General features: G+C 52.5%; 2 protein-coding genes across 4 annotated transcripts; one reads left to right on the top strand and one right to left on the bottom strand.

Annotated features, from left to right (window-relative positions):
• Nucleotides 1-587: 587 nt before the first annotated feature.
• Nucleotides 588-7018, top strand: OPA3 (outer mitochondrial membrane lipid metabolism regulator OPA3). Of its 2 annotated transcripts, none has more exons than XM_072627768.1 (2): nucleotides 588-823; nucleotides 4912-7018. In XM_072627768.1, exons 1-2 carry the CDS (start codon nucleotides 682-684, stop codon nucleotides 5277-5279), a joined length of 510 nt encoding a protein of 169 aa, XP_072483869.1. In that variant the 5' UTR covers nucleotides 588-681; the 3' UTR covers nucleotides 5280-7018. The 2 variants fall into 2 exon arrangements, with proteins under 2 accessions (XP_072483869.1, XP_072483868.1); XM_072627767.1 differs by having other exon boundaries at nucleotides 625-1242; nucleotides 4912-5561.
• VASP (vasodilator stimulated phosphoprotein) lies at nucleotides 6853-19973 on the bottom strand. 2 transcript variants are annotated; one of them, XM_072627764.1, is made up of 13 exons: nucleotides 19833-19973; nucleotides 12392-12563; nucleotides 12096-12264; nucleotides 11382-11460; nucleotides 10996-11051; nucleotides 10449-10690; nucleotides 10151-10248; nucleotides 9610-9664; nucleotides 9388-9424; nucleotides 9221-9266; nucleotides 8201-8291; nucleotides 7871-7928; nucleotides 6853-7667 (listed from the first exon to the last, which is right to left on the bottom strand). In XM_072627764.1, the coding sequence occupies exons 1-13, from the start codon at nucleotides 19835-19837 to the stop codon at nucleotides 7630-7632; spliced, it is 1146 nt and encodes a 381-aa protein (XP_072483865.1). In that variant the 5' UTR covers nucleotides 19838-19973; the 3' UTR covers nucleotides 6853-7629. The 2 variants fall into 2 exon arrangements, with proteins under 2 accessions (XP_072483865.1, XP_072483866.1); XM_072627765.1 differs by having other exon boundaries at nucleotides 9388-9421.
• Nucleotides 19974-24352: the final 4379 nt, after the last annotated feature.

Here is a 24352-nt window from a genome sequence, read left to right as displayed (position 1 = left end):
GTGGGGAGGGGGAAGGAGCAGAGAAGGAGCAGGGGAGGGAGAGGGGAAAAGGACCAGGGGGCGTGGGGAGGGGGAAGGAGCAGAGAAGGGGGAGGGGGGAAGGACCAGGGGGTGTGGGGGGGAGAAGGGGAAGGACGACTGGAAAGGAGAAGGGAAGGCGCAGGGAAGAGGGGAAAGGCTGAGAGGGGGCAGGGAAAAGGGAAAGGGGGGAGGAAGGGGAAGAGACGGGAGGGGAAGAGAGCAAAGAGAGGGTTTGGAAAGGAAGGGGGGGAGGGGCGAGTGTGTCCCCAGGCCCATGGAAGTGCGTGAGGGGCGACGCTCCCCTGGGAGATTCGGCCTCTGAAGACCAAACTCGATGATTAATCAGCACCAATTAATCACATCGTGACGTCACGATCGAGATTCGTGACGTCACACTGGCCGGGTCCGCCTTCCCAAGGAACCTGGGAGCGTTCCCCGCCTCCGCGAGAATGAGGCTCATTTACATATTGATGAGGGCAAAGAACCGCGGCGTCAGGCGAGGCGTGCTGACGCCACCGCGCCCCTCACATACGGAAAAGCGCGTGCGCAGGCTCCCACCCCGCCCACGGCCAACGGGCTACGCCAGTGACGCGCGCGTGCGCCGAGGGCTCATGCCCCGCTGTCGCCCGGCCTGGCCGTGACGCACGTGCGGCCGCCAAGATGGTGGTGGGCGCGTTCCCCATGGCGAAGCTGCTGTACCTGGGCGTACGGCAGTTGAGCAAACCGCTGGCCCAAAGGATTAAGGAGGGGGCGCGCCGGAGCCACTTCTTTCGGACCTACATCTGCCTGCCACCCGCCCAGCGTAAGCCGGACCCCCAGAATCCCCCTCCCGTTCCCCACGATGGTCCTTTCCGGACCTCGAGCCCCGCCCCCCCGCCTTCCTCCCCCTCCGACCTGAGTGGCCAATCATGAAGCGGCGCGCTACCCACTCTGGCCAATCAGGAGAGGCTATCGCGCTCTGGAGAGGCGGGTCTGTTCCCGTTCTTTCCCCCTCCTTTCCAGACGGCCAGCAAGCCCAATGGGGGCGCCGCGTGCTCTCCGCGCCGGCCAATAGCTGGAGGCCTCCTCGGCCTGGCTCGCCCTTTCTTCCTCTCTCCTACGCCCTCGCGGAGGCACGGCGGACCAATGGGGGAGTCGCAGTGCTGGGACGGACGGCGACGCTAACCAATGGAGAGGATAGAAGGGCGGGCAAGTTTGACTTTGGCCGGAGGAATGACAGAGGTGGGGCGGGGCTTCGGGGTTAGTGGGACCTCAGGGTGGGGAGGACCGGACTTAGCGGGGTTTAGTGTTGAGGGCCCACCCTGTGTGTCAGTTTCACGCTCATGCTTGGAATGCAGGTGACGTGAGCCTGGACTCCAGCCCCAGCCCCGCTCCTTAGGGGCCGTGTGCCCTGGGGAAGTCACTGACCCTCTCTGATGCCCACTTCCCTCGCTTCTAAAACGGACCTAGGGTCTCCTCCCGTAGCTCTGACCGTGGCGAGGACGTAGCCAGGCGTTAACCCAGGGCCGGGGGGCAGACGCAGCCAGCGCTTGTAAGGAGCTTTAAAGTTTGCCAGCTTTTACACGTACCATCTCGTTTGAGCTCACAGCCACCCTGGAGGGCAGGCATGTTGTCACCCCCATTTTGCAGACCAGAAAACAGGCTGAGGTGATTCGTCCAGGGTCACCAGGTAGTAAGCGTCCGATGCCAGATTTGAACTCGGGTCTTACCGAATCCCTAGCATTCTGTGACCGTCCAAAAGAAGTAGCTTCAGATTCTCTCCTCACCCCAGCACAGCCTTCATTTTGGACCCAGGGAGAGCGTCCATGAGCCTCCCACTCTAAGGGTAGAGCCCCGGTACCCCTGTGGAGGAGAGAAAAGACTGGCATTCCCTTTGCCTTTGAAAAAATCGCTTCTCCCTGGTCTCAGATGGTCATTCTGGCCAGCCCCGAGTCTGGTTTCTGAGGGCTCCTGGTCCTGCACTCTGTGTTCGGTTCTGACTGTCTTCTTGTGGTCTGTCTGTCAGTAAGCCCCTCTTAACTGACCAGCCGAGCTATAGATGGACAACTCCTTAGTCAGTCCTCTTTCCCCAGCTCTCCCAAGCCTGGCACTGCCTTCCAGGGGTTAGCCACCCCACCTGGCTTGGAGTCATTCTCACACTGTGCAAGGATTTCTATCCACACAGACTACAGATGTAATCCCAGATCCCTTGGCCATACCACCACAGACCCTTCAAATGGTCTTGAGACCACAAATGACTCTGTCCATCAAGTTCTTTTTCTGCCGGCGGGTCAGAAACCGAGCAGCCTCTACTTTGCAGGTGGCACTTTTTGGAAAATCGGAACATTGGCCCATCTCTAGTCCTGAATTAGTGCCCTCCTTCCTCTAGGCCACAGTCTTTCACAAGGATCAAGGATCCCATCCTTCGCTTTCAGTTCTGGAATATTCCCGGGGATTCATTTGTCAGGGTGCCTGTCCTCATGGGTAGCCCAGTATCCTCTTGCTGGCCACTTATTTACCTGGGCTCTCCTCCCTACATGGGCCATTTTATCTGGCCCTTCCAGTCCAAAGATCAATGCTTTTGGCAGGACAAACAGATCTGCACGCTCAGGCTGATTGGTTCTTCTATTTGGGCCCATCAGCATTCTGGCTGCCCCCAGGAAATGTTCTTTCCCCTTTTAGTCTCTTTCCCCGCTATAGATTTCTAAAACCTTTTTGCTGTCGCCAGGTTCCCTTGTAAGCTTTGTAGTATTCTGAGAGTTTCTGTTCGCAGGACAGGATTCTGCCATGGGCTCCCATTCATCTTGTTGCCTCACCTTGCCTCCATCTTCTGATGTCTTTTTAATACATTCACTTTAGACACCCTTTTCTTTTCCTTTTTGGGATTGTTTCATGTACTCAGAGAAGAGGCCCCTAGGCCCCTCCGGTTCCACCCAGATCTGAATGATCTTCCCCTTTAACATACATTGTGGCTTGTAGGCCCTCCTTCCCCTCCCTGTGATGGGGAATCCAGCTGTGCTGGCTCTGGCTGTCAGGTTCATTGGAAGAAGAAGCTTCCTGAGTTGACCTCTTGGCAGGCTATGCCCACTGAGATAAGGAAAACCAGGGAAACCCCCTTTCCTAGTGATACCTTCAAAACCTATCTTGTTCCTTCATGAATCTTCTCTTTTAAGCCAACCATTCTCCACTTCCTTCTGCTAGACCACATGGAGGATGAGCTAAGGGTTGTCTTCTTTGAGACAGTCTGACTTTTCAGTGTCTCCAAGTGTCTCTTCCCTCTTCCCCCCAGAATGGTGCAGTGTAGGCCAGCAGGGCCTGGCATCTCCTGGGCCCAGGGCCTTCTGAATGCCCACTAAGAGTGAATATCAGTGCCATAGGAAGCCATATCATACCATTCACTCCTGGGGATTGACTGTCTCCAAAACTTAGTTTGGGTTGGCTTTCCCAATGGGATTTTGTAGCTGGGGAGGGTGAATCTTTTCAAAGCTGTTTTCATGACATCTAGAATCTCTGTCTGATGATCCCCAACTTGCCTCCGTAGAGAGGACCTTACTACCCTCACATTCAAAGTTAGAATAATCACTTATCTCCCAAGATTCCTGTTCTTTCACCAAAGCAACCATTCCCTAAAGCAACCATTCCTGCTTTGCTGGTGACAGTTGGGGTCAGATCAACCTATCCTGTCCCCAGTTCCTCCAGTTTGGGAAGGCTGAAATCATCATTTTCTTCTTGTCATTTTTCAGTCACATCTTTGTGATTCCATTTGGTGTTTTCTTGGCAAAAATACTGGAATGGTTGGCCATTTCTTTCTCCAGATCATTTTACAGATGAGGAACCTGAAGTAAATAAACTGGAGTGACTTGCCCGGGGGCACACAGCTAGTAAATGTCTGAGACTGAATTTGAACTCAGGAAGATAATTCAGACTCCAGGCCTGGTGCTCTATCTGGTGTTCTTCCTAGCCACCCCTTTCTTTCCCAAACTCCTTATCTCTTTCCTCTTTCTGCCTGAGAAGACTGTGATCTATTTCTGCCTGGTTTATCTTCACCCAAATGTTTCCTATCACATTTCACCACCCTATTACTTCAGTGTTCTTGTGTGACTATGGCTTTCTAACATCTAGTCCTCTTCCTCCTCTACCACAACCAGCAACCTTACTCCTTTCATTTCCCAGCAAGCCTCAGTGGTCCCTACCTCAGCTTACTTTTAGACTTCCAGCACCCACTGCAGGTGCTGTGCCGGCCCCCTGCTCTAGACCTCTGAGGTTGAGGTCTCTTGTGGTCTCCATCCTTGGCTCTTTATGCCCTGGGAATTCTTGGGCATCTTTGTGGACCATTCCTCTTCCTACATTTTATTCACTTTGTGGCAGGGCTTGCTAACCTCTGTTATGTCATGGACCCCTTTGGAAGTCAGGCTGGTGAACTTATGAACCCTTTCCCTGAGGAAAGATCTTCAGTGCATGAAATAGAGTATGCAGGATTTCAAAGGGATCCAGTTTCATTGAAAGGCACTTCTCCCAGTTTCACCAGCTCACCAGTCAATCCCCTGAGGTTGTTCCCAGTCCTTGACCATCAGTGGACCCCAGGCTGAGAACCCGTGTTCTCTAGGCTTTAGCATGCTGGCTCTCCAGAAGCCATCCCCTAGTCCCAGCCCCTTCCTCTTTAGAACTATCTGTCTGGTCCACTTTCTCAAAGAGGAAATTGAGGTTTCTTCAGAGGGGAAGTGACTTGACCAAGACCCAGCAGACTGAGTTTTAGAACTGGGACTATAGAGGCTAATTCTGTTTCACAGATGGGGAAACTGAGGCCCAGAGAGGGACAGGAACTTGTCCACTTTGTTGGAAGTGGTCGGTGCCTTCTCTGGCCCCAGCACCCTGCTTTGGCCTCACCCCAGCCCTCCCTCATCTCTGCAGTGTACCACTGGGTGGAAATGCGGACAAAGATGCGGATCCTGGGCTTCCGAGGAGCCACAATTAAGCCCCTCAATGAGGAGGCTGCGGCAGAGCTTGGGGCTGAGCTGCTGGGTGAGGCCACCATCTTCCTAGTGGGCGGCACCTGCCTGGTCCTTGAGTACTTCCGCCAGTCCGGCCAAACCCGGCGCAAGGAGGAGGAGCATCGGCAGGTCTTGGAATCCCTTCAGCTTGAGCTGGGCACCTTAACCTTGACTGTGGAAACCCTGCAGGCTCAGCAGCGAGAGGCCTCCCGGTACCTGGGCACCATTGCTGAACTACAGACCAAGGTCACAGAGCTCAAGGAACTGCTGGAAAAAAAGGGGAAATAGGGACTTCCTGGCCCATCCCCATGGATGATGCCAGCTTCTCCCCTCTGCACACTGCCCCCTGCTGGTGCCATGTTCTTTTGGACCCTCCTTGAAGGATGGTTGGCCAACACACCCATGGTACCTCCCACTTCTTGTGGCATTCAGTGGTCCTGTGTGACATTTCCCGTTCCCTCCTACCCAAACCCCCTTGGTCTGCTTGTTTCTTATGGGATTGGCCATACTTTTCATTTCATGTTCTATCGTTGTCCCCCTGGGAATAAAGAATTGGCTAGGGTGCTGCTATCCCGAAGTCATTCTCACCTTGGGATCCTCTCCTGTGGCTCCCCAAACCCATCTGCTCACCTTTCTTCCCTTTTCCTCCTGCATTGTCATAAGAATCCCCCACTCCAACAAGGTGGGATATTCCCACTGGACTTGCCCCTTGGGACAAACAAATTCTTGACCCTTGAACCCAACCATGTGATGGTCCAGCTTGACATTCCCCCCCCTCCCCCTTTCTTTGGTCCATGGAGAACTCCTGTCTTTTGGGGGTATCTCCTTGGAGATCTCTTATCTCAGACCAGCCTTCCTTAGGTTATCTTGATTCTTGGAATGGGATGGTCTCATGTCCTTTTCTTTTGGATTGGGTCTCTGAATCCATATCTTCCCCACCACTGGTAGCGACCCTTCCCTCCCCAGCCTCCTGTTCTCCCCTCTACCTGCTATCATGAAACCCTCTCCCCTCCCTAGGATTCCACCTTCCCAGGATTCTTCTTCTAGTCCATTGCTATGACGCTGGATGGGAAATGTTTCCAAACCTCATCCTTCACTCCCCCAGAGTGAGGTCAGTAAGTAAGTCATGCCCACTCTAAATCCCAAATGAAAGGTCCTGCTTCCCTCCCCTCTCCCAGGTAGACAGAGCCCTTGTTTTCCACAGGACTTCTCTGCCTTCCCACAGGGTGGGGGAAGGGGTACCCCTTCACTGCTTTCTGGCAGCGGCAGTGTGTGTGTTGGAGACATCTCCTGACTGGTGGCTGTACTCATCTTTCCCCCAGAAGAATCTAGTGGTATTGAAGGAAGTGGGGCAGAGGGCTGATTGTATTTTTTACGACTGTAAATCCTTCACAATTAAAGGAGGGAGGGCCTTGGTCTCAGAAATCACTCGATGCACTTATGGTCTGTTTGGTCTGAGGGAAGGAGGGTGTGGCCTCTCTTCTGAGGTCTGAGGTTTCAGAGTTTAGTTTTTCATCCTGAATGGGACCTTTCAGGTGACTGATGCTATTCAAGACCCCTCCCTCAACCAGAGTGGTAAATTTAGGCCCTGAGCATGGAAGGTACTTAACCATGATCTCAGAGGCTGGACTTCGATGTACTGGGACTGGTCTCAGAGATGTGACCACTTTCCCCCCAGTGGGTGGTGACATGGTCTAGACCTCGGGGAGCCCATAGTCTGTGGGAGGTGATGGTAGAGGCCTAGGGCCCAGGCTAAGCCAGCATCCTAGACCAGGGCTGGGGTGGGAACAAGTGAGGGCCTAGGCAGGACATTTGCCGGAGACCAAGAGCCTGCTAAACACCGGACGGCCAAAAGAGTGTATTGTGTGATAGAAAAAATGGGTAGATTTATTCCAACTGAGTCCATTTCAACATGGGGATGGGCATGAGAACATTCCTCCTGTCCCCCAGGCCAGCTTTCTGCTTCCATTCACTCTCCCACCCAAAACCCAGGGCTACCCCAAATAAAAAAATTGTTTTCAAAAAAAGTTACAGTATTTTATAGAATCATAGAATCTTAATTCCTTATAGAAAAGGGGTAAGGGGAATATTTTGAGGGAGAGGGGAGAAGGGAGTTCCCTGCAGTGGGAAGAGGTCCTGGTTCCCTATACCCCTGGAAGAACCACACCCCCAGAGGGGGACAGCTGGGATTACAGCATTTAAGACTGCCAAGACCCCACCCTTATTAAAACAAATAAAATCCCCCCTTTCCCTCCCAAACAAATATATATATATTTTTTTTCTTAAAAAAATTGAAGGCTTCTAAGGATTAAAGTGAACATTGGACCCTTAGAGGAGCTCCAGGAAGAGGAGACGTGATCTCCCCTTTCATCTTTCCTTCTTCGAGCTGACTGATGTGTCCCAAGCAGAGGAAGGAGCCCCAAGGGGATGAAAGGAGGAATGGACCAAGGACAGAAGTGGGAGGTGGAGCTCCCTGCCTCAAATCTGCATGCCAGGAGGGAATGGCAGGGCTGGGCTGCCACCTCCTCGGGATCTTCTCAGGGGGCCAAGGCCAAGGTGTGAAGGAGGCTTCTCCAGCTCATCCCAAAGCTCCAGGCAGGAGGGACTGGGACAGGGCTCGGTTCCCAGGTCCTTCTGGTCATGGAGAGCCCCGCTTCCGGAGCTCCTGGACAAAAGCTGGAGAAGAGAACAGAGAAAGGTGTTGGTAGGAGGGGAAGCCAGAGGTCACCTGGAGTGGACAGGACCCGGCCACAACATCTTGGGCTGGAGCCAGGTGGAGCGTGGCCGGTCAGAGCCCTCAGTTTTACCAGGGAGGGAACAGTGCAGCAAAGGCTGGGCCCCCTTGTGACCTCTGACTCCAATGCTAGCCCCTCACTCACCTTCTATTATCTCCTCTTTCACTTTCTGCAGCTCCTTCCGCACCTCCTCCAGCAGTTCCTGTGGGACAGGAAAAGGGGGCATCAGGACACTCCCCAAACCACAGGCCCCAGCCCTCATTGGCTGGACTTTGCCATGGGGGAGAAATTTGCCATACCCTCCAAAGACCCCTCCCTAGAGGCTCTCCCCAAAATAGTGGCAAAGTTGGAGTGAGCACTTAGTGATAGAACTTGGGGAGGATTCCCCCCCATTCATTTATTCACTCCTGTACAGTCAGCCCAGATGGTCAGATTTTGGCATCTTAGGCTACCCCTCCCCTGACCCCTCCCTACCTGTTTGATCCTGTCTAAATCAGACTCCTCATGGGTGCTGGGAGTTGAGGTAGGGGCCTCAGAGCTCACTGCGGATGTGGAAGACTTCATCCTGGACGGATTTGAGAGGATGGGATGACCCACACCATACCCCCCTCCAAAAGAGCAAATTACCATGATCCATCTAAACTGCTTTGTTTTGAGTGGGGATGGAAGTATTGTTCATAGGAACAGAGTTCCTACATCAGAGCAGGAAGGGACCTGGGAATCCAGCTGCTGTTTCTAAAAAGAGCATTTTTAGACTTTGTTTCACTTGTACTTCTCACAATAACCCTAGGGTATCTACAGGGAGTGTTTGCAGATCGGCAAACTGAGATTTAAGTCCAGTGGGAAGACTGCTAGCCCCTTGAGTCAGAAGGCATGAATGCCCACTGTAGGTCTGCCCCTTCTGTCCCCTAGAACAGGTCACTTAACTTCCCTCAGACTCAGTGTCCTCACCTGTAAAATGTGAGGGCTGGATCTCTCCTAACACAGGGTCCACCTTACTGGCCCTTATAGAAACGAGAGAAACCTATTCCCGCCCCCCTTCCTTGTACCTCATGGTAAACCAAGGTCAGAGTGGGACGGGCAGTCATGCGTGGTATCCAGTGAGCTGGCCAGTCCAGGGTGGAGACTGGATCTGGTGTCTTGGCTCTCCCATGCTGCCCACCTTCCACCATAGGACCCCCTAGGGGTCACACCCCGCTTGTCTGGGTGAAGTTAGTGTGGCAGTCATGACAGACTTGTAGGGGTCCTCTACTCTGTGCCTCCATTTTACAGATAAGAAAACTGAGACCTAGAAAGGGCCAGGGATTAAGTCACACTTTCTAGGAGGGACCCTAGAGCATAGATGGGCAGAACCTTAGAGATGATCACATCCAACTCCCTCCTGTCACTGAAACCTGAGTGGGGCAAGGACTGTGCCAAGGTCCCCCAGGTGCCATGGGCAAAGGCAGACTTCAGACGGAGGGCCCTGAGTGCCCCCAGGTCATTTGTACCCACCTAGGGAGGGTTGTACTGTTCTTTTCCCATGGTCTCCGAACAGGCTCTGGAGGGTGAAAGAAGGGGATCATGGAGGTGCCTTAGAAGAAGAGAGGGCCTTCCCTCCCCCCCAGAGGCAGCCAGCTCACAACAGCAACCTGGGAATTCCTGCCCCTGGCCCAACTCACCATTCTGTGTGGGAATTCTGCTTTCAGTTTCTTCCTGCTGGGGCAGGGAGAAAGGGGATTCAGTCGCTTTTCACTGGTCCCAAGGCTCCCTACCTCCCAAAGAATCAGGGCTGGGGAAGGGAGAAGGGTACCACCCCCCTCCCTCTCAGCAACTAGGGGACAGTCAGAAATAGAGTTGGGGAACCCTTGCAGATAGGGAAGAGGAAACCCTGCTTCACTCACGCTGGCAGCGTCATCCTTGGCTGGGGGCTTCTCTCCAATCAAAGTCGCTTTCCTCCTGTGACCAGAAGTGGATTATGGGGGCAGGGTGAGTATAGGGTCCTATTCCTAAGGAGTCCTAGCACACTCCCACCTGCACATGGGCATGATTCCCTGGCATCTTCCCCTTCCTCTCCTTCCTCTTTCTCCATTTCACTTCTGTCCCCTGATCTGTCCCTAACTCACTGTGTGGTCCTGAGTAAGTAAGTCTCTTCCCTTTTCTGGGTCTCAGTCCCCTTACCCCAGACAAAAAAGGGACTGAAACCAGTGGTCTCTACAGTTCCTTGGAAGGATTTCTTCTGGTTTAAGGTCCCTTTCAGCTCTCTGCTCTGGGAGCCAGGAACCAGAGGTAACATTTGCCCGCCAACCCACAATACTACAGCACATAGTTGGCACTCCAGAAATATTAGACAGCTGCAGAGGCCTCAAGTTCTCCCACCACGGTCCTGGGACCCCATGGCTTGGGGCTTAGAGTGGGTGAGTGGGGCCCCAGCCTAGGGCTCACCTCCGGGCCAACATGGCACTCATTTCTTCCATCAGCCCACCGCCAGTGCTCCGAGTGCTCTCAGCCTTTGGGGCAGGAGGAGGTCCGGAGGACTCATCCTGCAAGGGGAAAGGTCAGAGGGTGTGTTGGGAATGACCCTAGCTCCTCTTTGCTCCTCATACTCCCCCCACCTCTCCCTAGACTGTGTGCAGTGAAGGGCAGTTGGTTGTGGGACAAGGATTCTGCTAACCCACTGTCGTAGCCCAGATCTCGTAGGGACACGGTGTCAGCTACCCCAGAGGCACCCACACAATCTCACCTTGCCAACTTTCCTGAGTTTGGCTCCTGCGAGGGCTGCGGCCAGGCCTGGGGCACCCCCACCTCCCCCACTGGGGCCTTGGGCAGATGGCAATGGGGGTGCTGGGGGTGGGCCACCCGCCCCACCTAGAGCCGAAGGCCCTGCTCCTGAGGGTGGCAGCCCAGAGGGTGGGGGTGGGCCAGGGGGAGGAGGGGGCCCTGGAGGGGGTGGGGGTCCCCCAGCTGGGACAGCAGTTGGGGCTCCTGAAACACAGAAAAAAAGAATATTTGGGGGTTGAGGGAAGGAGCAGAGACTCAGAAGGCAGAAGGGGAACCTCTAAAACTGAGAACACGGAACCCAGAATGTCAGAGTAGGAAGCAGCAACTCAACCCCATTTCACAGAAGGGGAAGTTGAGATCAAGGCTGGGGAGCCAGTGAGAATAAAGCAAAGTCTGAAGGAGATTTGGTCATCTGTGATGCCACGCGGGGCTTAGAGGAAGAATTCACTGGCCAATGGCAGGCCATCTGAGTTGGAGTCTCTTTGCATCCCTCCCCAGGGGGCCCTTACCTGCATTGGAGACCCTGCGTTCTCTTTCCACCTGTTCCAAGTGTTCTAGCTGCTGCCTGCAGGAAAGTAGGGAGAGGATTAGGGGAGAAAGGAGTTGGGAGGGGGCCTCTGCCTCAGCCCTGTGCCCCAGAATGACCTCTTCAAGGCCAAAGGGGCATGGGATGACAGGGAGATCCACTGAGCATCTTCTTCCCCAGTCCTGGAGCCGATTACTTCCTCCAATTAAATCAGGGGGATTAAATGGGAGGGGGCCCTGTGGATCCTGATTCAGTCCCCCACAACTGGGGCCTAAAAGGGATAGGGCTTAGAGGGAAGGGGAAAGACAAAGGCTACAGAGATGACCAGATGAAAGGAGAAGGAAAATATGGGGTGGTGGGCACATTTACCTCCTCTGCTGCTCCACCTCTTCTGGTGAGGGTCCATTCTGGACAGACCAGGATGCAGGAGGAGGGGGTGGTGGCCCACCTAGGGGAGGGGGCGTCAACTTAAGTCTTTCACTCATCTCCATAAGTGGCCCCCTACCCCCCAGCCATGTGGACTCCAGACTCCTGGCCCTTTCCTTTTGGGAGAATTTGTCCAACCACGTCTTTCTGGAACCTCAAAGACCTTCTGGTCCCTAACCCCACCTCTTTTCCAAGCCTTTCTAGGGCCTCACATCCCTCCATCTTCCAATACCAGACTAAATGATGGTTGCTGACCCATGTCCCTAATAACTCTAAATCCTTTGAGCATAAGTTCAAATGTCAACCTATACCCAGCGAGGAGACATCAGAGAATAAAATAGGTGCAGAGATTGGGGAGTCCACAACAGAGTAACCAAGTTGGAGAGGCAATATGGCGCTGCATGTAATCAAGGAGCAAGGAGACCATCGTCTCATCCTGCCTCTGAAACCTTGCTCAAACTCCTGCTCCTTGTGACCCTCTGTGGGCCCACATGTAGTGTCCTACATCCCCAGGCCCATCTAATGGCCAGCCCCGTCTTCCCCCTTCCTCTCTAGATGAGGCTCCTTTCTAGACCTGGCAGGGCCTAGCAAACTTCCAAACATGTCATTAACATTCTAGAACGGTACAGTTGCAGAATTCCAAGGCCCTCCCCTTACCTCCTTCTAAAGCCTCCAGGGCATCAGCCATTCCTGCTGCAAACTGTGCAGCATCTTCTTTGCTGCCAAAGTTGAGGCCCCAGACCTGGCGGGCATCCCTCCACTGGTGGAAATTGGGCGTGGCCCGGTTGTACTTAACACCCCGAACAATGGCACAGTTAATAACAACCTGGTGGGGGAGGGATTCAGTTAAGGAGAGACCCAGCTGCTCCCTGAGGGGAGCCCTCATTCTTCTCCAAGGCCCAACTCCCCAGTGGACATTGGGGTATGGGGAGGCCAGGGCCCAAGGAAGTCACCTGTTGATCTGGTTGCATCTTTCGGCCCACGACTCGGAAGGCATTGGTGCTAGGATTGTGGTAGATTTGGACTCTGCTAACGGCCTGCGGCCCAGTTCCAGCCGGTAACCACTTTTTGTTGACATCATCATAAACCATCACCGTGGCCCAGCTGGAGCAGAGCAGGTTCTCACTGAGGGGAAGAAGAAGAGACTCAGTGGCCTGCAAGGGGTGAATCACTGTACAGCAATCCCAGTCCTCTCTCCAAACAGAAGCCCACACAGGATCCCTGAGCTGGGAACCAGACCTGGGAGAAGAGAGCCAGGGAGGCCGAACCCTCCTGAATCTGACTCCATATCCAGAAAATGAAGGCATTGGTTTAGAGATCTCTAAGCATTCCTGAAATCCCTCCATCACAGGAGGTGAGTCCAGAGAGTGGATGAACAGAGAGCTCCATGGCTCTCACTTCATTTCTTAGGGCCTTGTTCTGTGTCATTGAATCATGTCTGGCTCTCCCTGACCCCCTTTGGGGTTCTCTTGGCAAAGATGCTGGAGTAGAGCTCACTTTCTCCACATTATACAACATGGGATCCCTTCTAGTCTGGATGTTCTGATTGGTAAGACATCCTCTACCCCATGCTCCAAAGAGACCCCAATGGAGGACACTCAGGCATCCGGATGACTTAGGGGGAGGATTTTGTTCCCAGCCCCAAAGTCATCCTGGCAAAAGACCCTCCCTTCAGTTTGCATGTCACAAAAAGAAACTACAACTCCCAGAATTCCAGAGCATCATGGAAGATATCTTCTTTTGCCTTAAAGGGATTGATGTCTCTAAGTGTACTCCCTCATCTGCCCTATCCCCCATGACATGGGGAAGTAGGGAGGCAAGAGGAGTTCCGGAGGGAGAGTGATAACGATCTGGGGTGGGGGGTGAGGGAGAACTCTGAGGCTCACCTTTCTGTGTGGTACAGAAAGGTGGCATAAGCCGGAATAATATTCAGAGTCATAAGGAACTTCTCAGAGGGAAAGGAAGCCCCAGGAAGATGAAATAGCCATTCGGTGAAATACCAGCCTCCCCCCATGAGAAGTCCACTTTTTCCACTATTTGTACCCTCTCTGTGCTCACAGGAAGCTGCCTTAGTCCCCTCTTCAGCTCTACAAGCTGAAAAGAGGAGAGACGGGACATCTCCAAAAGGAGTTGATCCCACCACCAGTCCCTGAGTCAGAGTGGGGTGCCCAGAGGCTGCAAACAGATGTCAGAAGGAGCCGGCCCCAGGGCCCCAGATCTGTACTTGAATGCCAGGTGCTCCTTAGACAGGTGAAGCCCCAGGGAAGAAGAGCCACCCCCACCAGAAAGCCCAGCTGCTTCCAGTCAGGAGCCTTTGTGTGGCCTGAGGGGTTGGCCCTCACCCCCACTGTCAGCTAGTGCCAGCACAGAGAGGGCTGATTGGAGGGTAGGGCCTGGCAGGCTGCCCACACCTGGAGCCCACGCCCACTGCCTGCTGGGGTAAAGGCAGGTCGTAGCACAACACAGGCACCACCCTGCTCTCTGCCCTTCGCCCCTTTTTCCTCAAGGAGGGGTACACACATTGGAAGCCCCACCCTGTTCCAGCTTCAGCCTCAGGACTCCTGCTGTTTTTAAGTTCCTTCCCAGCTGACATGCTCAGTTCTGAGCTCCCTCCCATTCCCTATTCTAAGATCTCTCCCATCTCTGACACTGTGTTCCAAGTTCCCTTTCAATCCTGACATGTGTTCTAAAGTTCCTCTCAACCCTGACACTCTATGTTCTGAGTTCTCTCCCATCTCTGACATTATGTTCTAAGCTCCCTTTCAAACCTGACATGTGTTCTAAAGTCTCACCTCTGACATTCCATATTCTAAGGTCCCTCCTAATCCTAGCCCATGCTAAGGGCTCTCCCAGCTCTGACATTCTGTAGTTCAATAATAATGACAGCGTATATCTCTTGAGCATTTTAGGGTTTACAAAGCACTTGCTTCACAACATCCCAGGTGAAGCATGTAGCATCTATCTCATTAGCCCCATTTTACAGGGAAGGAAACAGATCCCTAGAGCTGTAGCACCTCTCAAAGTACGTATGATGGTAGATCAGATCTTTAGAGCTGGATGGTACCTCAAGGATCCAGTTCACCCCCTTGCTTCAGGATGCGGCACTGAGGCCCAGAGAAAAAGGCCAAAGTCATACTATAAAGTCAGGGGCAGAAATTGGATACTTGAACCCACTCTAGGATCATTCTCTTTCCATTGGCTCCAATACATCAAGCAATCCTTCTGATTCATCCCTCCCTTTCTTCCTGCGGCTAGTCCCCTTAACCCCCCAAACTAATGCAAGAGGGTCCTGGTAGGTCTCTTTGCTTCCCCTCCCTCCCCTTGAACCTCCCTCAGAATGCACATCTAGTCTTTTTTCAAGCATTGATCAGGTCCTGTCATTCTTGTGCCTTAAAATCTTTGGTCTGCAGAATCAAGTCCAGTCTCCAGTGACTGGCATTGGAAGCTCTCCACCCTCTGGCACTCCCCTGTGCTCCCAGTTCCATCTCAGATTACTTCCCTCTATGCACTCCATAGAATGCCATATTGATCCACCCTGTCTCAGGAACACACCCTATGCTCTCCTAGAACTGCCAGTGCAGGCTGTTCTCCAGGCTAGGAATGCCTTCCCTCAACCTTTCAGTCCCAAATCCGATGGCATTTCCTCCAGTTTTCCTCATCCCCCTGGTTGGTAATGACCTTCCCCCTCAGGCCTCACCTAGCCCTCCTCTCTTTCCTCTCCTCTCCTCTCTTTCTCTCTCCTCTCTCCCTCCCTCCCTCCCCCCCTTCTTTTCCAATATGTTTACCATGTAATGTTGTATGGTATAGTTATCTATTACCCCAATAGACTATAAGCTCCACCAGGGCAGGAAGTGGCAGGGATTATCTAAACTTTGTGTGTCTTCTACAGCGAGGCACAGGAGTGTTATACATGCAGAACATTTAATAAATGTTTGTGGAATAAAAGAGCTAGGTGTTAAGAGACTTGGGTTCTAACCCTAGATTTCTAGGACTCACTGTCTCTCTGGACCTCAGGTTCTCCATTCGTACAAGGGGAGTAGGTTTAGAATCCAATTTAGAAGACTCCATCTTCTTCATTTGACCCAAAGAGATGAGATGACTTCTCCAGGGTCATGCAGGCAATAAGTGGCAGATTTGCACCCAGGTCCTTTGACTCTTTTTGTCCAACACTACCTCTCTGAGACTTGCTGGTCTTTAAAGAGCCTAGGATTTGAGGATAACTAGACAACTTCAGCCACCAATTTTTCACTTGTAAAATGACAGAGTTGTACCAAATGAACTCAAAGGTCCTAGCTCTCAAGTCTAGATCTTCTCCCCCTCTCCTTCTCTCTCCATCCCTTCCTCTGTCCTTTTATTTTCCTCCCTCCCTCCCTCTCTTTCTCCCTTTCCTGCTCTTTGTTCTCCTTCCTTCTTCCCTTTCTCTTCCCCCTCTTTCTTCTCCTCTCTGTCTCCCTTTATTCTTTCTCTCCCTCTTTCTTTTCCTCCCTGCATCTCTCTCCCCTCCTTTTCTCTCTCTGTCTCTCTCTCTCTCCCTCTCCTCCCTTCCCCACCCCTCCCAGTAGCCCAATTGCTGGCTTTGGAGTCAGAAGACCTGGCTAGGTTCTGATGACTACAGTGTGACCCTAGGGTAAGGTCATTTAACCCCTCTGTGCCTCAGTAAAAACCAAGGGGTTAGATTGGCTGGTCTTGGAGATTCCTCCCAGCTCTGGGTCTGTAATCCCTCTCCTAGTACTTTGTCTTATTATACAGAAGTCCTTCCCATTTGGAGGTAGAAGTGTCCAAGGAGAAGGTAGCTGATCACCTGGACAGATCACGCTGGAGAGGAGATTCCTATATGAGGACCAAGTTTGAACTAGATGAGCCCCACATCCTGAGAGGTGAAGAATTAGAATCCAACATTCAGTATGACTGGGGGGCTCATAGACATAGAAAATCAAAGAGGAGGAAATTCCCCAATGCCTGAATGCCCCACTCCCTGGTAACTACCCTGTAGGCTCCAGTGTCTGTGACCTGGAGGAAGCCAGCCAGTAGGCACTCAAGCTGGACTGAGAAACAAACCCTGTGACTTTCCATCCTGTTACCCGCCCCCTCAAATAACCCCCAGGAAGTTGGAGGCCCTTAGCCACGCCCAGTTTCTTGAGGTAACAGCAGCTACAATTTCCCCAGGGCCCTGTTTTACTGGGTGCTTTCCTCACCAGGACCCCAGTGAATCTAGTGGATTAATTACCCTTGTTTTACAGATGAGGAAAGTGAGACCCACAGAGGTTAAGCCACTTGCCCAAGGTCACAGGGCTATTGTGGCTGGGATTTCAACCCAGGCCTATCAAAACCAAGTTCTAAAGTGTTCTTTCCACTTGGCTCTCCCACTGAGGTGAAAAGGATCCTGGAAATCTAGGGAAGACCCTAGGTAGGGAGGAAGGGAGAATATGGATAAGACAGGTCTCTGTGCATCACAGCATCACAGGCTTCAAAGCAGTAAGGAACTTTAGAGGTCATTTGGGCCAATTCCCCTCTTTACAGATGTGAGGAAGCAAGAAACAGCGACTCTCTGAGGTGGCAGATGTCACAGACTCTCTGTGTCCTGGACTCCTTGACACCAAGTGGCCTCTCTCTAATCTTTATTAGCTTGGTTTCAAGCTTTATCTCTGCTTGTGGCTTCCTGTGTAGCTTGGGGCAAGTCCCTGGGCCTCAGTTTGTACGTCTGCAAAGTGGTGTTGGGAATAGGTCTGCGTGCTGTTACTCTCTAAGGCTCCTGAGCTATACCTTCAATTTTCAGGCCTTGGATTGAGGGGAGGGAGAAGTCAAGCTAGAGAAGCAGGGTGAAAGGGGGAGAGCAGCTTTAGCCCTGGCCTTTTACGGTCTCTGGGAGCTAGGGTTGGCGGGGGTGGGGGGTGGGGGGGGCTGCGGGGAGGCGGGGACTCGGACGTCCGCCTTCTCCTCAATCCTCTCCACCTCTTGTACCAGGGACCGGAAAAGGGGGGAGGAGGAGGGACCTGGGGCAGGAGGTAGGGCGGAGAATGGAAAGGGGAGGGGTCCCGTGCTCCTCCCCTGACTCCCATGAAGGAAGGAAGGCTGAATGGAGACTTATAAGGAGCCAGGACCGAACTCTAAAAGGCGGAGGGGGGAAGGGGAAATGTTTCTGTCTTATTGGTGCTGAGAGGGGGAGCTGGCCAGTTAGAAACACTAATCTCACCCATAGGCTCCCGGGGAGGGGGGTCATTCGGAATCCCCTTACATACTGTTGCCCCAGGGTCTTAACCCCCAACTTTCCCTGGGTATCTCTTCCTCTTCTCCCTGGGATCTAGAAGTTGGGGCTAGGGATGGAGAGGTGATCGGACCTTTAAAATGTTTCGCATTTGAGCCTCTGAACCATAGAATATAAGACTTTAGAACAAACGGGAGATCAGGTTGATAGAACGTGACAGCTAGAACGCTTAGAACATTCCACGAAGTCTTTCCTGCCGCCGATTCCCCCCATATCCCCACGCCTCAGCTGACCCCCCCTTTCAACCCCCTTAGCCCGGAAAAGTGGTGAAACCGAAGGAAATTGGTATCATAGTCAAACTGTCCCACTACCCCACAGACTTCCGGCCACCGCTGGGGAGTGGGGGGAATGGGAGGGAGGAAATTCCCTTTCCATCCCTTCCCTGTCTCCAGATTAACCCTACAGCCTCAGGAAATTAATAGGAGGTTAATGAATTAAATTGCAGCAGAGCTGGTGTGGTGGGACTGTGGCCTGGCAGGAGTTAAAGTCACTTGGAGCTAAATTCTGGGGTTTGAACCCCAGTTTCGGCAGAAGGGGGTAGGGTGGGGGCTGTCCGGAAATCCCAGGGCTGGAAAAGCGATAGCATTGTAGCAGCGGCTCCCAGGGGATTGGAAAAGGACTCGTTCCTCAACATCTCTCTCCCTAGCTCAGGTATCTGTCTTCTCGGTACTCCAGGAGGGTGGTCCTCTCATAAGCAAGTTATAAGTCGAGAGGTTTCTTTTGCGAGGGGCCTGTCACTTTATTTTCCCTCTCATACATAACACATCTATGAAAACCCCTAGCATCTAGATCCCCTGTGGGTGTGCAGCTCTCCCCTCCCCCCAACCAGGTGCCCTCTCCCTTCCCCGTTCACCCCACCCCCCCAACAAGGAACATGGGTTAAGAATCCCTCCCTCTTGGACAGGTGAGTCCCAGGAGACAAAAGCCGCCTCTGCCCCTCCTCCATCTCTCCAGCAGTTGGTTTCCTTCCCAGGGGAATCTGGGGGAGGGGTCAGGGGTGGAGACTCTGGGGAAAGGCTGATTACCCCTCTGGATAACTTCCCTAACACCCCCTCCCCTCAAGATATAGCGGAAGGGGAATGTAAACAAGAGACCTCTTCCCTCCGGGAAACTCAGTTGTGTGTGTGGGGAGAGTCGGGGGTGGAGACAGGTAATGCTTCACCCCAGCTCTAAGGGTCTATCTAAGCCTTCTCTAAGCAGGAGGGACGGCTAAGAATTAAGAGCTTCAACAGCCCTGATGTGAGGACTCAAGGATCAAACCCCAGAAAAGTTAGGGCTCAGCGTCCCTGGAGGCAGGGCAGAGAGACTTTCCAGTACATAAATAAGGACTCGTCGGCAAACTGAGGACTATAGAGCGTGAAGGGGTTTGGTTTCCAAAGGTCAAAGGGGTGGTTGGACCTCTCATCCTTCCTTTCCCCCAGTGCATCTCATTCTCTTCACAGGCTTACAGGCGGGGCGAGGTTTTGGAAACCCCACATTTGGGGTGGGGGGAGTATAGTTAGAGACTGACCCGGGTCGACTCTAGAATCGGAGGGGAGGCAAGAGAGCATCATTCACCGCCCAGGTTTGGGGGGGGGGGTGTATAAGGTGTCAGCTTCGTTTTGAAGGGGCCCAAGACAAAACTTGCTGCCTCTCAAAAAGCCAAACCAGACCAAAGCAAAAACCACTGTGTGGTTAACGGATCTCGGAACTCCTGGAAACAGGACAGTGGAAGAAACAATCGGAACCTCACAGAAGAAAGCCTGGCACGGGAAGGGGCAACGGTCTGGTCATCATCCTTCCTTTTCCCAAGGAGTCCCTGGACACCACACCCCTCTCCCCTCCCCCGCCTAGTCTCCAGAACGGTAGGGTTCAGGGGGAGTCCTTTCAAAAGTTGTGGAGGGCTGGTTAAGGGGGATCCCCAAAAATACTTCTTGTAGCGAAGGGGAAAAGAGGTCCGCCCCTCGCCTCCCCTTCCCTTCCTTTCCCAGAGCCCTGGGTTCCCCCAACCTTCTCTCTCCCTCCCTGTAACCAGCCACAGGGTTACGCTGAGGAGGCGGCCTCCCTGGATCCCGGCAGCGTCCCCAGGCCCAAAGCACCCTCCCCACCAAAGTCTCCCGGCTTCCAGACCCCGCCCTAGTATCTCTCACCTCATGGCGGGGCTCTCGAGGGGCGGTCTGGGCCGCACTGGGCTCCCGGGCTCCGGGGTACACCCGGAGGCTCCGGGGAAGGGGCAGGGCAGGGGGGCCCGGAGCTCTGGTCAGATCTGGGGCCGGACCCGCCCCGTGGAGGGCTGTAGCTTCCTCCTCGAGGGGGAGGGGGAGGGGGCAATGGGGGGGCGGGGACTCGGTCTGGGTCCCGCCCCCTTCTTAGTTGGGGGTGCTCGGGCCCTCCCCCTGCCCCCGCCCCCTGCCTTGTGCTGCCCCTCCCGGTCAGATGCGCCCGCCTGGCCAACGCAGCCGCTGCTGCAGCTGCCCGCTGCTAGAACGTTACGCTTTTTCTCCTGTGGTTACATTTCATTCCAAGATTCCAACCTGCTTCCTCAACTACCCCCCTTTTTCCCCCCCCAGCCCATTCCGCTCCGCACAGTCGGGGCGCCCACAATGCCTCGCGCCTTAAAGGTTCCGGCCGTCCGGTAGCCCGGCCCGCTGCCCCTTGCACTTCTCCTTGGTGGCTCCCCATCCACACCGGTCAATCTCCCTTCCCCACACTTTTTTTGGGTATGGGTGCCCGGGGGGGTCCAGAGATCAATCAACTGTAGATAGATCCACTCCCCCATCCCCCTCCCTCCCTTCCCTTCACCTGACCTGAGCCAGCCCCGCCCCCACTCCTCTGGGGAAGGTGAGGAGGAGGAAGTAGGTGTGGACCGGGATGACTAAGAGACAGACTGAGAGACAAGCGAGGGCGAAGAAGGGCGGGACGCCGGGGTTCCATCTTCAGCCCTTCCCCCCATCCAGTGTGCCTCGGTTTCCCCCTCTACCCTTGTTAAATACACAAACTGCCAGTTAGAAGACGAAAAAGAAGTAGTGAGTTTGCGTTCATTCCCTCCTGCTCTGGCCTGCTGGGAGTTCCCTGGGGGTTCGGAGTTCCCCATCTTTATAAAGACTGAGTGCAGAGGACTCTGGGAGAAAAGTCTCGAATTGTCAGGCGGAAGGTTTGGGTTCTATCGCCGATGCACTAGATGACTTCAAGCAGTTCCCTGCCCCTCTCTGGACCTCAGGATCATCTCTTCGTGAGCAAAATCAGTCAGGTCACGAGCATTTATTCAGCACCTACTGTGTGCCAGGCACTGAGTCAGTGCTTTAAGCTGGTGACCTCCCCCATCATTCCATAGTCCATATTTTAAGAGCCCTTCCAGGTCTGTCCCGAGTTCTTAGCCAGGAGATCATGAGAGTGAGCAGTGGACACCCTCAAAGCTCAAGAAAGGAAAACTTTCCCAAAGTAATGAATGACCTCAGGGATGAAGCTACTGACCTCCCCAAACCCTTCTTCCATAGAACCTCTTCCAGCTCCCCCTTTTCCCAGGAACTTAGAGTGCCCACTATGTTCAAGATCCTATATTGGACCCTAAGGATATATACATCTCCTGTGCTTCAATACCTCAAGGGATATGGTTTCACCCCTGCAAGTCCTTGCTCCAGGTACACAGCTCACAATCCTCTCCATAGTGAGGACTGTTTTCCTGACCTTGTGGCTGAGGTGGTCATGAATCTCTCCAAACTGACCTACTCTGGTCCTCAGGCAGCAGGCCTCTTCATTCCCTTTTCCACTTTTTACCGGGTAGGAAACTCTCTGACCAGAATGCAGTTTCCTTATGATGACCCCAGAACTTAGCACAGTCCCTGGACTTTAGGAGACATTTACTGAATACCTCTTCATGCCAGAGATCTGTTTCCTTTGGTCCACAAGTTTCTGCTAGCTGATCATTCTGTAGAGTGCTGAGTGGGCATTTGGGGAATATTGAATGCTGTCTTCTCTCTAAGGGGAAGGGGGGTGGGTAGGCAGGGATTTAAACATTTATCATGCCTAGCACTGTACTAAGTGCTTTGCAGATGTCTCATTTGATCCTCACAAGAACCCTGTGAGGTGGAGGCTGTTATTATCTTCATTTTACAGTTGAGGAAACTGAGGCAAACTGAAGTTAAGGATTAAGTGGCTGGCCCAGAGTCATGTAGCTAGTTAGATAGATTTGATCTCATCTTTCTGACTTCAGATCCAGTGATCTATCTACTCTAATATCTAGCTGCCTCTCTAAGATAGAGAAGTCAAGATTCTAATCCTAGCTATGACCCTAACTTGCTGCATGACCTTTAGTAAATCTTTTCCCCTCTCTGGACTCTAAGAAAACCAAAATTCTTCACCTGATTCTGAGTCCTAGGATTCCCTCCCCTGTACCTTTTTAAAGGGTTCACATTTCTCCTCCTTTCAAATGTTCTAACTTCAGGGGAACTTGAAAAAGGGGAAGTCCCCTCCTTATCCTTAATCATATTTATTTCCACAAGACTGGTCAGTCTCATGGTGGGGGGAGGTGGGTAGCTAAGTAAGTTTTCCTCTGCTCCAGTCCTCAGCAGTCAGGGAGCCTAGGGAAGAGTCACTCCCTTATAAACATTTATTAAGTACCTAAGTGCTGGGAAGACAGAAAGGGAAAAGAGACTTTTCTCAAGGAGTTCACAGTCTAAGGTGGTTAACAGCAAGATTCTGCTTCAGGGCTGCTGACCTTGGTTATGAAGAAACTTAGGGCTTTCTCTTCCCTTCCAGGATCACGTTGTTCCAGGCCAAGGGGCTCTGGGGGAGGGTGGGAAAGGGAAGACTGGAGGTAGAAGGAACCTCTGAAGTGTCCAAATGTGAACACTTCCTCATTTAGGCTTTGCACATAGGAAGTGGTCAATAAAAATTTCTTGGCCAACTTTCTACTGTCCTAAAATTCTATGCCTCTGAGATCTTATGAATCTATCAATCTAAGGTCCTAAAGTCTAAGATTCTGTTCAATTAAACAAACACTAAGTGCCCACTATGTTCCAGACCAAGGGGCTCTGAGGGAATTACAACTTCATGGATTCAAACATTTCAAGGGAGGTAATTTTAGCACTGTGAGTCCTAGCTCTAGGCACACAGCTCATAAACCCCTCTATATAACTTCAGTAGAGTCATCCTCATCACTTTGTGGTCAAGCTGCTAATGAACCTCTCTAAATTGAGCTAGGCTTGACAAAGGCAGGAAATAGGGGCTACATTAATTGACTCGGACAACAGAACTTCAATCTATGATCTACACACAACACTATTCAACCTTTCCAGCTTGGTAGAGAATTCTAGAGACCAAGTGCCTTCAAAAACCCAGAGGAACCTACATGCCATGATGGGCCATCAGAGGCAGACTGGAGTGTAAATCTCACCTCCAAACCCTACTAGCCTTGTGATCTTGGGGCAACTACTTGATCTCTCTTTGTCTTGGTTTCATTTGGATGATGGGTTAGACTGGGTGACTTCTAAAGTTCCTTCCAGCTCTAAATCTATGATACTATGATTTAAAAAAAAATGAAATGATTCACTTCCTACCCTCAAAGAGTTTACTTACATTCTAATATGTGATAGAAGTAAGAATCAGAAGGTAGGGCGTGTTGTGAGATCAATGGAAAGAAAACGACAAAATAGGAAGATGATACAAGGAATCGGAATACTTTCAGCTGGGGAGAACTGAGATCATGGAAGCCTTTTAGAGGAAGTATTATCTGAGGGGAGTCATGGTAAGTCTCAGGTAAACATAAAGGCTTAAAATTCTATTTTGACTTAAGAAAGTACAGTTCTAAGAGTCTCTGACTTAAAGAGTCTATTATTCTAGCTGAATAAGATTCTGACTCAGAATCAACCTTTCTCCTGGAGTCAAAGATCTAGAGGCAGAAGGGACCTCAGAAGCCATTTAGCTCACTCTCTCATTTTACAAATGGAGGAACTGAGACTTAAGGAGGTGAAATGATTTGTATAAGATGTACAGGGGCAGGATTTGAAGGTGGGTCATGTGACTCCCAATTCAGGGCTTTTTAGCATATTGACTCCCTCACAACATGATCAGAGACCTCCCGCTGGACCTCACCTAGAACTTTGTCCTTTTCTCCTGCGTTTATCAGGCGGTGTTGAAGATTAAAGTTATCTCCCTAGTAAACAGTAAGCTCCGTTAAGGCAGGGACCTGGATCTTATTTGAACGTGATATTTTCCCTAGCGCCTAGTGCAATTCCCTGGGCATCCTATTAGGCCCCGAATAAAAGTTTAACCAATGAATGAAAGTGTGTAAGCTCCCCCTGGCGGCTCACTCTGGTTCACACCACATTCAGTCTTCCCAGGCTTCCCAAGCTGGTGCTCGATGCCACGCCTCTCGAGATCCCCGAGCCCCTCCCACACCCAGAATGGTGAGTTTCAGAAGGCTTAGGAGCTGGCAAAACTTCTCTCCAGTTGTGTCCTCCGCCCTTCTGTCAGGATCCCCTCCCCTCCCTGAGCCTCTCCTCCTCCCACCTAGTCCAGCCCTAGCACGGTTTCCTAGTATTTTTTTCCCATTTTCTCCCTAGTTTGGCTTCAGGCTCCTCCAGTGCACGCCCCTAGGCAGGCCCCCCCTCCCTCCCCGGCTTATGCTCCACCCCCTCAGGGCCCGCCCCTTCCCCCACCCCTTCCAGAC

This window comes from Notamacropus eugenii (genome assembly GCF_028372415.1).
Source record: "Notamacropus eugenii isolate mMacEug1 chromosome 5 unlocalized genomic scaffold, mMacEug1.pri_v2 SUPER_5_unloc_4, whole genome shotgun sequence".
Lineage (NCBI taxonomy): Eukaryota > Metazoa > Chordata > Mammalia > Diprotodontia > Macropodidae > Notamacropus > Notamacropus eugenii.
This window is presented reverse-complemented; position numbering and strand designations above follow the sequence as displayed.